Here is a 12229-nt window from a genome sequence, read left to right as displayed (position 1 = left end):
CCGCAAACGCGACGACGCACCTGCAACCCCTTGACGCTGGGATTATTAAGAATGTGAAGCACCATTTTAAGAGCCTTCTTGTGCGGCGCCTACTCGCAAAAATTGACCGAAAGGACGAAGGTGACCTGAGAATAAGCCTCTTGGACGCCATCCATTTTATAGCTATGGCATGGGATCGGGTAACTCCGACTACCGTAGCGAACTGCTTCGGCAAATGCGGCTTCTTCGTGAGTCCAGAAGAGGTGCCCCCAGAGCCGGAAGATCCTACAATTGAGGACTGGGAACAGCTCAACGTCGAGTGCACATGTGATGATTTTTGCACGGCAGATGACAATCTCGCCACTTGTGGTGCGCGCACGGTCGAAGATATTGTTGAGGAGGCCACGTGCGGGGCTGCGGACTCCAGCGATGATGGCGACGACATAGACGTGGGCGCCGGCGAAGGACCACCACCGGCGGCTGAAACGCTGCACGCGCTCGACGTTCTGAGGCACGCTGTGGCCGTGGATGAAGTCAGCGACGACACGTGCAGGCGTTTTTATGCTTTCGAACAAAGTCTGCTAGGTGACCTGGCGATGAAAAAGAGGCAGAAGGACACCAGAGACTTTTTCATCAAGAAATAAATGCTTTTTACGTACTTGTGCCTGGATGAGTTCACGTCTGACTTTTTGTTAATTTAGCTAGTTTTATTTGTTTCGATGATACGAATTTCGGCTAATTCGAATATTTTTCGTGACCCCGTGAGATTCGTATCATCGAGATTCCACTGTAATTATCGCACTCCCGAAAACTGCTGCAATAATGTCTTCTGCTCGTTCCAATCACTCATGATGATAGCGCGCGCCATCTCCTAAGCATCAAGTGTACTATTATTGCATGGAGATTCAATTCGAGCCAAGCCAAAGTCGCAAGTGCGCATTGCGGCGTTTTGTATGTTGTGTCGGTAATCTTGTCACGTTATGGGGCGATACTGAAGCTTCACGGCTGCATTCAAGTTGAAAGTGATAGATCATGCACCAAACAACGGCGACAAGGCCGCTAGTAGGCCCTCCGGAGTCTACGAGTTTTGTGTTCGCTACTGGTGACGGCAGCTGAAAGCCACCAAGACGTGTTGGGCCTGCCGTGTGCCTAATACCCGAGATTGATGGTAAACTTTATTTCATCAAAAGGAAACTCCAGACAATTCTGTTAAATAGCCATCAGCAGCCCATTACTGACGTCCTACGCTTACTTTTTGAGAACTCCTGTTGAGCAAACAGCGCTACTGCTACGCCCGAAATGCCCGCAATCTTTGCGTATAATATTATAATTCTCGACTATTTGCTTCCACTTTTTGTGTCTCAAATAAATCTTGCCTTGTGTTGAACCTGTGCTTTTATTGTTGAGGTAAGTTATAATTAGTTACTCCCAAAGCTTGCTGTTAGTTGCTGGTGTGAGAATCCCGATTTGCGGCCACTTAGTTTGATTTTTTGCTGTGTACGTGTTCGTGGAAAATTTTCCCCGCGTAATTCTCGCACCTCCCAACTTTGCATCGGTTTTCCGCGAAAAAAAGTGTGAGGATCATGCGAGTAAATACGGTAATGTTTCTCTAACGAAATCTTCCCCCACACCAAAGTACAGCTCTCTAGTGCATAGCTGGCAGAAATTTCAGGCAATTAGTACAGCTCAACACTGTCAGATTGCGAAACCGAAATTGTTTCATATTTTGACTTGCAAAGGTTCTTTAATTACAGAGCTATGTTACTGCGACATAACCACGAGCGGCACGTATTTCTCTCAAGCTCATCAGCCTAGCTCATTTTCCCAAAAACATGCACACATTGGTTCTTCCAGTGTCTGTCAAAAACCACTATGTTGCCAAAACAGCCAAATTCAAACTTATTTTGAAAATTCAGTGGCAGCAGTGGCTCGACTAACTACAGTGTTACCCCGATTATAATACTTTCAGAGGACCACTCAAAACTGTCTTATAATGCGGGCATCGTATAATCGTAAAACTAAGATGCATGGTCACAGTGACACTCAGCCTTGTCCAAAAAACTGGTACAGACCGCCTGAATAAGCCCATGGCACGACCTTGTGCCTCTGCAAGGAAGGTAGATTTAATTATTCTTGCCACTGGCAGCTAATGACAGCATTACATAGTTTGGGGAGGTGCGAGCGAATCTTTATTCTCAACTCTAAAGAAATATAATCCAACGCGCACATTTCTACCGATAAATATGGGTCTGAAAATTGCCTGTGCATGAAAACAAAACTGAAACAGCATTGGCAACAGCTACCTGTCTAATGAGTCAGACACAGTGTCATCGCTATCACATAATGGCAACGAACCACGAGCTGCGCCACTGCTGCGCCGCACTCATGGGCTTTTAATGCTCGGGAGCATGCAGAAAGTAAGGGGCATCTGCTACGTGCTGTAGTTTTTTGGGCTGTGTTTCGACACTGGGCACTTGAAGTCTATTTAACACTAATAGACTTCAAGTGCCCTGTGTAGAATGGGGCTTACCATCTAAAAGCGTTGTCAGTTGGCAGTAACAACAGAATGCAAAAGATAATTTTGTCAAGTGGCACCAGCATGGCCTAGTTAAGGTTATTGAGCTTGTGAGCTCTAAATAATTGCAATAAAGGGGCCCTGCAACACTTCTTGAGCATGGTCAGAAAATGCTGCCGATTAGTAGTAGAGGCTCCCGAGAACACGCGAGCCAAATATTATAGCGTAGCACGCGGCCTGGAATTCACAATAAGTTATCAAAGTCGGCTAAAAATTGCTTTCTCTTGTCTCGACGAATCACGGAAGATGCTCAAAAATTGCTTGTAAAAAGCCATCTATCAGCCATTAGCTGATTTGAACATGGCGTGCTCAGTCGTTGCATAGATCGCCGCGGGAGGTCGCGACCTGTCGACATGTGCACGCGATCACTCTGAAAAAGTTGCTTATTAAAAAAAAAAACAAAAAAAGTTCCCAACGTCACGAGGCACGCGTGACGTATTTTGTTCTCCCCTGCCGTCCCTCCCTGCTTAGCTTTCACCGCTTTCGTCAGGACGAGAAAAGAGAGAGTGCAATTGCAGCATGCGTCAAATCTGTGTAACTCCACTTACACTGGTTGTATTCTTAAAATTTTTGCGGCGTTGAATTCATGAGGCAGTAAGCTGTTCCAGTGAATTCATTCTGTGGTTACTTGAAAAAGTGTTTTAGGGCCCCTTTATCAAACACAGCCTGTCAGTCATCGCTTCAACAAATATAAAAAAGATTGTCTGATAGGTAAAGCAAGATTCTTGTGTAATCAGCTCCTGTGAGCTGAGAATCACATTTGTTTTCGGGTGATCGCTCATAACGCGAAGTGTGGTGTATACGGTGGTGCCCCATTATCTATTCATCTATTTTGGTTTGTCTTTTTTTTTTTATGCAAAAGCCTTAGGTGCCTCATCAAACATGGAAATTAACTGTAGGCATCCCACGTCGTCAATATGAGTGATGCAAAAAATTATCACGCATCGACGTCTCTATGATGTCTCAGATCAATAAAATTCGGGACGGCGTCATGACGTCAGTCAGCGTGATGTCGCCATCACCTGGCATGGTCTCTTTGAATTCCCTTTGTGATCCGTTGGCTGATCACAGTGGTCATGTAAAACGGTGACGTGTAGAAACATTGCAATGCCTTCGATCCTGGGGACAAGAAAGGATAGAAAGTTTGCAAACGCGTTAGCATGAGAATGTCATTTACAATGCGCTTATGTCTGCTACATTCTCCTGGTTATCATTGTGATCTACTGTTTCTTTTCTCCCCTGCAGCTTGTTTACATTTGTTATTCCATACAAACTAAATCGAGCGCCTTCGCTCACGATGGGTGAGCGAAGAATGTGTTCCTCAAACGGGGGTGTAAGTGCAGATGATTGCCGTGACAAAAAAAACAGCTGAAAGGAAATATACAAGATCCCCACTTGACAACTACCAAATGTGTTATATGTGTGGTGAGTTTATACAGTATTGTGTTGAAGTGACGCAGCATTAAATCTTGTCCATATTACCACAATGTTGACTCGTAGCGGCCGAAATATCGCAAGCGTTGCAGACGCCCCGCCACTTTGCCGCCGCTTCCAGCGTGGAGAAAGTCCACAAGTTCGGCATAGCAGTGCCGTGACGCAGGAGTTCTCTGCGAAAGGCCCTCACTCCTCCCATGTATTCGCGCAGCGCTTTGGACACTTGCCCTATTCTAGGTCACTCTAGCTTGCATAGAATGTCTTTGTGCGCGACTGAGCTGTGCGCATTGTAATTGGTAGCTTGTGAAGTGCAACTAGTGATGTCCTGCTGTTATTGTGAATGTTGACATCAAGTGAAAGTAATTTTGCACGGTGAAAACGGCTGCGTCTTGACCTTATGCGTGCTCAAGCCTGTGACTGTGAGTGCGACAAAGGCTAGAGAACAGCTGTATTTCGACCAGAAAGACATTTTCATGGACTGAAAACGTGAAAATATCAGCTTTTCGGCTGGCTCAAGCTACTGTGTGAATAAAGTGACACTGTAACGACCGCGGATATGCACGCGTGCGATCGAGGCGTATGTAGAAGTGCATGAACTTTCAGGAGAATACATTTTTTGGTTTTAGAAAACATTGTCTCACACTCTACTTTTGTTATCCTAAACCTAAGGGAACGCAAGTTTATATTTTGCACTCATGAATGTTTGGTCGATGTTTGACTTGATTAAAAGTGTTTTCTTTTGGGCGGGATCTCAAAGTTGTCATAAGATGTGGGGTCAGCGTAAAACTGCATTGTATAACCAAGGTTTTTAATGCACTATTTCTAGAGAGATTGTGTCAGGACCATACTGATTCATTGTATAATGCGGGTCGTCGCCAAACCATGGGGCGTATAATCGTACAAGTGTACTTGGAAGTGCTCGGTGCACTAGAAAATATATCGACATGCAAAATTCGTCAATTCAAAGCATCAATCACCGGTGATTGATTTGTATAGGTGTAGTAACGAAAGAGTTCAATAACTCTTAAAGAACACTTATTTTAAGGGTGTGCAAATATTCAAACCATCAAATATTTTTTTAATAGTGTTTGTTAATAAATTTGCTCTGAGCCTTTTAAAGTTCTGAAAAAAATGTAATGGTTTCATTCATTTGCTCTGAGCCTTTTAAAATTCTGAAAAAAATGGAATGGTTTCATTCTCGGAAATTAAATCACGGTGTTTTTTAGTAATGCATGTGAACCAAATTTTTCTCGCAAACTTTGATCTATTGAAAAATTTGAGGCCACCACTACAACTTGACACTGTACTATTTGTTATGGTAATTTGATTAGTGCTGACCAATTACAAAAAAAAATTCAATGAATATGGTACCTCATAAGGAATCGTAAGAGCATTTGTTAAATTAAAACACTTTTTTTTCTTTGAGGAAATTTGTCTGAAAATATTTTGCTCAGGTGCAATCCAGTATGAAACCAAAACCTAAATTGTGATTACAGATAAGTCAGAGTCATTGTGGCCAGCATTCACACTGTCATTTTCATTACAAGGTCATGGTCATTAAAGGGGTCTTGGAACACTTTTTTAGGTAGCATGGAATGAATTCACTACAGGAGCTTATTGCAGCACGGATTCACTGCCGCAAAAGTTTTTAGAATCTGTCCTGTACAAATGGAGTTACGAAGACTTGTTGCACGCTGCAATTGCATTCTCTCTTTTCTCGTTCCAACAATATTGCTGGACGCTAAGCAGAGAAGAATGGCACGAAGAAAGAAAATACATTATGTGTGCCTCGTGACCTTGACCATTTTATTATTTTTTTGTCTTCGAATATGCGACTTTTCAGTGCCATCATGCGTGCACGTGTTGACAAGTTGCGGCTTTGCGCGGTGACCCCAGTAATGACCGAGCGCACCATGTTCAAATCAGTGAATGACTGATATGAAAGTTTGTGAATTCCAGGCGCCGTGCGGCGCTATGTTTGGTTTGCGTGTTCTCTGGAGCCTTGACTACTGATCAGCAGCATTTTCTGACCTTGCTCAAAAAGTGTTGCAGGGCCTTTTTAATGGTGTGTTGTTGGGGTGTGGCTGAGATATCAACCCACTTTCATTTTAGTTGCAAGGGCACCTTCAGACGCTGCAGGCATGATTTTTTTCATTATGTTGGTGCTGCAATTAGGTCCTGTATCAAGTTCTTGTTACAATTGCGCCCAAGCATTGTATTGTAAATACACCGAGCAGTTCCACTTAAAGGCTAGCTCCGGTGATTTTTCGAGGTCAGTGGATCTCAATGAAATTCACTGGGTACGTTCATTTGCACGTTTGTGCCATTCATGCTAAATTGCATGCTTGGGAGTTTTGCAGATTCTTTTCAACTGAGTTTTAAAGCTTGTCTCGAAAAACTCACCTCGCTTGCCAGAATTAATGGTAACATTGTGTGTGTGTGACGTGGAGTTTTGCCTGGCAGAAGTGACGAACTGATGTGCCACTGCAGCGTCTGCTTGTCTGCTATGGATTGTGTGGGTTTGGCTGGCGCTTTCTTGGTTGAGTGTGCGATTTCCTTTTCTATATTGGTGTGCGTGCAATAGGTGGGTGCCAAGTGGTGTTGGGTTGTGAGCCACACACGATTCGCCATGTATTCACCATAACAGCGTAAGCGTTTTAGCCGATCTGATCGCCACGGATGGCGTGGACAGGTAGTGATATCTGGTGGGCATTATGTGCAGGCAGGCAGGTTCCGGCAATGTCAGGCAAATCTTTATGTCAGCGTGCGTACTTGGTTTGGTTTCAGTTTCGGTATTGTGGTTTTTCGATAATTAAAAATTATTTTCTAGTTTTTTAAGCATTTCAGTTTTCGAATGTGTGAGAAGAGTGTCTAAGGAACATAAAAGCACCATTATCCTGACATGGTCAAAAAATGGTCACCCTGCTTAAATGCTGGAGTAGGCCTTTAAGCAGGGTGGAAATGCTCCGACTGTTTTTCTTCACCCAAGAGGCCCATTGAGGGTCCCTGAAGGTGGGGGACTACACGGCTCTGGTAGCAACTGCTTACGTTGACTTGCCAGGTGCAGTCGCATGCTCACAGTCTTGACAAAGATCAGCAGAGGTCTTGCACCTTTGTATGTGCTGTCTATGTTTGTGCTGAAGTGATGGACAGTACAAAGGTTGTTTAGCTTGCTGCAGCGGCCATGTTTCTTTACGCATGCGTTTTGTTAAGGTGCACGAGGTCAGATTCTAAAGGGGTTAGCTGCTAGTCTTACTTGGTAATACTTCTAATTTGTTGTTATGACTTTCATTGTTTTGTTCTTGTGGCAAAATTGACTTTACTTTAGTTGTTCAGCTAGTGCCATGTCATGTCATGTTTTGGTGTTCACGAGAATCAGAGTGCAGGAAGTCTAGAAGTTGTTAGCCTGGCAAGGGCCGCTATATTGTTTTAGAGTCGTTTGATAAATGCAGTGGTACAACTCTGGCTCCGTACTATGAGTACCAAAAGAAAATATAGGCCAGGGTTTTCGTTGAAAAATCAAGGGGTGTATTACCGCGTGCTTTTGTAGGCTGTGTGGGCAATTCAGTTAGAATTCAGTGGTAGCTTGAGCACCAGTTATCATTTATTTATCAGTTAATAAAAAACATTGAATTTTTAATTGAATGGTTCTTGAACATTCGAGATTATGCCAAACTTTCATAATATGTCATTTATGGTGATGTGCAACATTTTTTTGTTGTTTTATTGAAATTTTGTTTATAGAACAGCTTTTTTATGGAGAAGTGTGCGATGTGGGAATCGAGAGCGCCCTCCTACCTGGTGCCTCGTTCCCCAGCTGCCACGCGCGTGCCGACAGCGTAGCCCGGGCGCGCATAAGCACCGGCATCCGCCAAGATGGCTGCCAGGGCGCCTCTCGGTCTGGGCCAGTCAACCGTCGGCTCTTTCTCGCGCTGGCATGTCCGGGCACGCTACGCTGGCGCGCTGCGCGGGCCTACGTCACAACGCAGCGCCATTTTCCTTTAGGCTGCGCGCGACATCCTCCTCTCCTACGAGCTATGTTGTGCCCGACGATTCGCTCGTCGTGGTAGATGCTCTCAGGCCTCCGCGAGAGGTTGACGCGCTGCTCAGCAGGCGGCTTCTCGTTCGTGCGTTCGACATCGGCCCTTGTGCGGGAGTCGTCGCGCCCTAGGCAAGCGTACTTGCTCGGTCTTGCAGAGTTCCCGAAACGGCCTGCAAGCCCGTGAGTGTCGCACTGTGCTGCATCTTGGGTTGATAAACCCGTTGCTGTTGTTGTTATCCTGCCTTGTGCGTGGTTTCTGCGCCGTGCCGGAGAAAATGACGAACCCGGCCGCAGCATCTTCGCACGCAGCGGCAGTGGAGGACGTTGCATCCCTACACAGTTGCACTTAGTAGGTGAGCCTAGTGCAAACCTATCTCCACAGCGAATATCAAAATTTTAGAATATGTATTAAATACAAATACATAGCCTGGAATAGGAATCCAATATAGAATAATAAAGAGGTGCAATTTTTTTCTACCAGTAATCTTTTACTCAATCTTATACTTATGTTGGAAACAGTACAATTATTATTATAGTCAATATTGCACACCAAAATAAAATGTCACCATCTGTACATGCCAGAAAGCATAAGTCTGTAATAGTTGAACTTGTGACTGTGATGTCTTGGGTTTAATCCACATGTTGAACAAACCTTTTCTATATTTTTTATTGCAAAAAAAAATATCTTTCGTACCTGCCATGATGACTAGTGAGCTGATGACTACTGGTTTGATTGTGCAATAGTGAACACCTGTGTAATTAAGTCTAAGTAATTATTAAAGCAGCCTAGGTGGTCACAATTCATCCAGGTTCCCACACTATCAGTTTTGGCTCGAAAGACTTCTTCTTTTTAATTTTCTCCTGTTTTCACCGGTCAAGCTACTTAGGGAAATAGGAGTACTTTGGGCGTTTTTTCATTACACAGCAATACTGGTTATTTCGCTTGCTTCTATTGCCTTTCACGAGGACTGTACGCTAGCCATATTTCGATCAAGAATGCTGGTTTGCGCTGATAGCAGCACGACCGTGATGGTGTACCGGGCGTGCAGCGATAACGCCCGGTAAGCGCGCGAGATAGATGAATACTTATGTGTGGTAGAAAGACACCCCAAATATGCTTTTTATTAATGGAGCCACAACTCTAGGCAGTGAGGGCCTTTTTTTCTGCATCGTTGACCCCCTTCGGCGCACTGACTGCCGACGGCAGTAACCTGATATTAGCAAAAGAGCGAGATCGCAGCAACAATGTAACGGAGGGTGGATTGCAGGAGACGTTGTCGCGCTAGCGCGATGCACGTACAATGGATTTTCGAAGGCGCTGTCAGGAACACATCGGAACTACGCATTAATCCGTGCGTCTCCTTATGTGCGCTGTCGTTAGCAATGGAAAACTATCTGTGATGACACCATTGTAAAGTTACCGAAAGTGCATGGGCTTTTCTATGTTTGCCATTGTGCAGAAGAACGTTTCAGCTCATTCGCATGACCATATCTGCTACCATGAAATCATTCAGGAACTATGAAGAGCTGAAGTAGAGGCACAGCTGACGAACGACTTGTCTGGCTTCAAAATGTGTGCGTACATTTGTACAGTGATCTATTAGCGAAAACTGGCCTGGCTATACATGACGTGGCGTTACCATCGTACATCAAGCTGAGCGTGCCTCTAGCTAGTTGCATGCAATGCATTTGCCCTTGTATAGAGGTATTTTCTTTCTTTGTGCTCGCTCAGCACGGGACCGTGCAAAGGTGTGAAGACTATTTTGTTGAGCCAATGCGGCGGTGATGAGTTGCCTACGTTTCCATGAGTGATACACACTTGTGGCCCCGCGCGCAAGGGCACAACAGTGGACGGCGTGGTCAGTACGCTTATACGAACCGTAACAGCGCTAAACTGCTAAGCTACACGTGCTGTCGGGCAGGCAGTATATGATTTAGATTGATTGAGATGTTTATCGTTGGTATGTTTGTCGCGATGACATGCTGCCTCATTCGTCGGTAGTCGACATCACGCTATTGGGAATTTTTATGCAGGCATCACTGCACTGGTGTCGAAGTTATAGTTCACTGCATGATCTACCTAGGCTCTTATCGCAAATGCGTAAAAGCGCAAGTTCTTCACAGTAACACATGCGAACGAATATTCGTGAACACCGAATATTGTAGGAATATTTGAGTTAGTGCAAATATTCTAAATATTCGAATATGTGGTTATCGAATCGAATATGAATATTACAAATGCAACATTTGATGAATGCTGAAAACTTTTGAATATTCGCCCACCCCTATTTAAATGTTGTGCCCATGCATTCATTTTGGGAGACGGCCATTGGGTTTTGTGAAAGTGGGAAAGCTTCGCGCCCTTGCTTGCACATTTACCATCATCACTAAAGGTGCTCCTCCCCCCTCTCATTATACAGCTATTTGTGTGAATCATGTGCTGCTTGCTGTAAAACTGACGAATCCAACTGAGCCCTCCGATTTTGGCCTAAACCTTGGATAAGAGCATAGGGAGAGTGGTTATTCGAGTATGCTTACGTTTTCTACCAGGTAGCGTACGTGGTAGGTCACTCTTCTTTACACAGCCTTTAACAAAAATGTGCAAGAGAGTGACAATTAGCTTTTCTCGTGAAATGCATAGATGCGTGTATGAGCAGAAGATGGTAACACATTATATTTGACAAAGGGATTCAGGCATGTTTCTTTTAGGGTCCCCATTGCAGCCTCTCTGCACATGAATTCGTGACTTTAAATATAAAGCATGACTAACTGTATCTGAAGATGGACCTGAAGCATATTGTGCTGTTTTGCTGGTGCATTGCAGCAGTGGACCGGAGCCTTTCATCGTCGGTGGTGGATGCACGAGAGGCAATGGTTAATGCCTGCCTGGACCTTATCCAAGCTTTCAAGACAACACTGAGTTCTGGTCAAGCAGCTGCATTGGGGCTGCCCATACCACATTGTGCCCGCCTCGTGCCGCTCTATGTACTTGCACTCATGAAACATGTAAGTGCGAGAGAAAAGGGAAGGCCTTTCCTCTTTTTGTAAAATTTATACACTTGTGGGTTCAACAGCAATGTGCTTGGCCAGACTAGTCAAGTTTTTTGGGTCATTGTTTGCACAGCTGATATTGGTCTATAATTATTGCTGGAGTTTCAGGAAATTTGTGCTTGTTATTTGAGAAAGATAGAGTATTACAGTCACTTGTCTAGACATAAATTTTAAGAAGTTGTAGGTACAGTCAACATGGAATTTTTTCTTGCTTCCTAGGCACTGGTAATAGTCTTAAGTGTCATGCAATGCACAAAAAGCAGATGAAAAGACAACAAAAACTTGCTCTTTATTGCCTATAATAGCTTATATTGCCTCAGCCACATCTAATATCTCTGAAAAATCTGCCAGTGCTCATATTGGGTGAAGCAGTACTTGTATTTTGACTGGAAAGAGTGAGCAAAGCCACATGTAATACTTACATAAAACTCCTGAGAATGGCCCCTTTCTACTCTTGCAAGACTCACTTTAATATGTTGAATATGCTTGGCCCCATTACTGTCCTTTACACCAATGGTGTATGCTTAATAAAGCTCAAAAAGATGTAGACGGCTACAACGCGATCCCGGAGGCCATGTCTTTGCCACTCTTTGCTGCTGCAATCTCGGAGGTCAAGCTCTGATACCGCATAATTGTGCCATGACTAAAGGATAGCCATTGCGATGCTGTGCTTAATAAAGCAATGAACTCTCCCTAGCTTGTGCTCTTTTACATAACTGGGCCAGTCTGCATGGCATGCTGCAGTCAGAAAGAGAGATGCAGAAGTACGACCGCAATTAGTGTCGTGGATGGCAATAAATTAATGCTTGCACTTGGCTATGCAGTTTGCCATGTAGAAGTAATGGGGTTGTGGGAGCTGGGAAATGTTTCTCTGAATGTCTACCAAACACTGCAGAAAGGGATACAGCAGCTGCAAAATAGTGGCAGTATTTTTGCTGAGACAAGTTTAGTTCCTTACGTTCTACGACAGGGCACTTTTACTTAATTTAGGCACAGTTTCAAATACCTTTATTTTATTGGGATTTCAAGAGTAATATCATTTACTTTATCCATCATTTCATTTGTTCCCATTCTGTTATAACAATGTTTGAGTGTACTTATAAGTGGTACAGTTAAACCTGCTTATAACGAACCTCCATATAACGAAT

The 12229-nt window shown here is 44.1% G+C and overlaps 1 protein-coding gene across 5 annotated transcripts in view; it reads left to right on the top strand.

The window, feature by feature from the left end:
* Sec24AB (Protein transport protein Sec24AB) overlaps nt 1–12229 on the top strand; it is a 168037-nt gene that overhangs the window by 134045 nt on the left and 21763 nt on the right. For all 5 annotated transcript variants that reach the window (XM_075878875.1, XM_075878873.1, XM_075878874.1 and 2 more), the window contains one exon: nt 10855–11036. In XM_075878875.1, coding sequence (XP_075734990.1) covers nt 10855–11036 — 182 coding nt within the window. The remainder of the gene's footprint in view (nt 1–10854; nt 11037–12229) is intronic.

This window comes from Rhipicephalus microplus, chromosome X, assembly GCF_043290135.1.
Source record: "Rhipicephalus microplus isolate Deutch F79 chromosome X, USDA_Rmic, whole genome shotgun sequence".
Taxonomy (NCBI): domain Eukaryota; kingdom Metazoa; phylum Arthropoda; class Arachnida; order Ixodida; family Ixodidae; genus Rhipicephalus; species Rhipicephalus microplus.
This window is presented reverse-complemented; position numbering and strand designations above follow the sequence as displayed.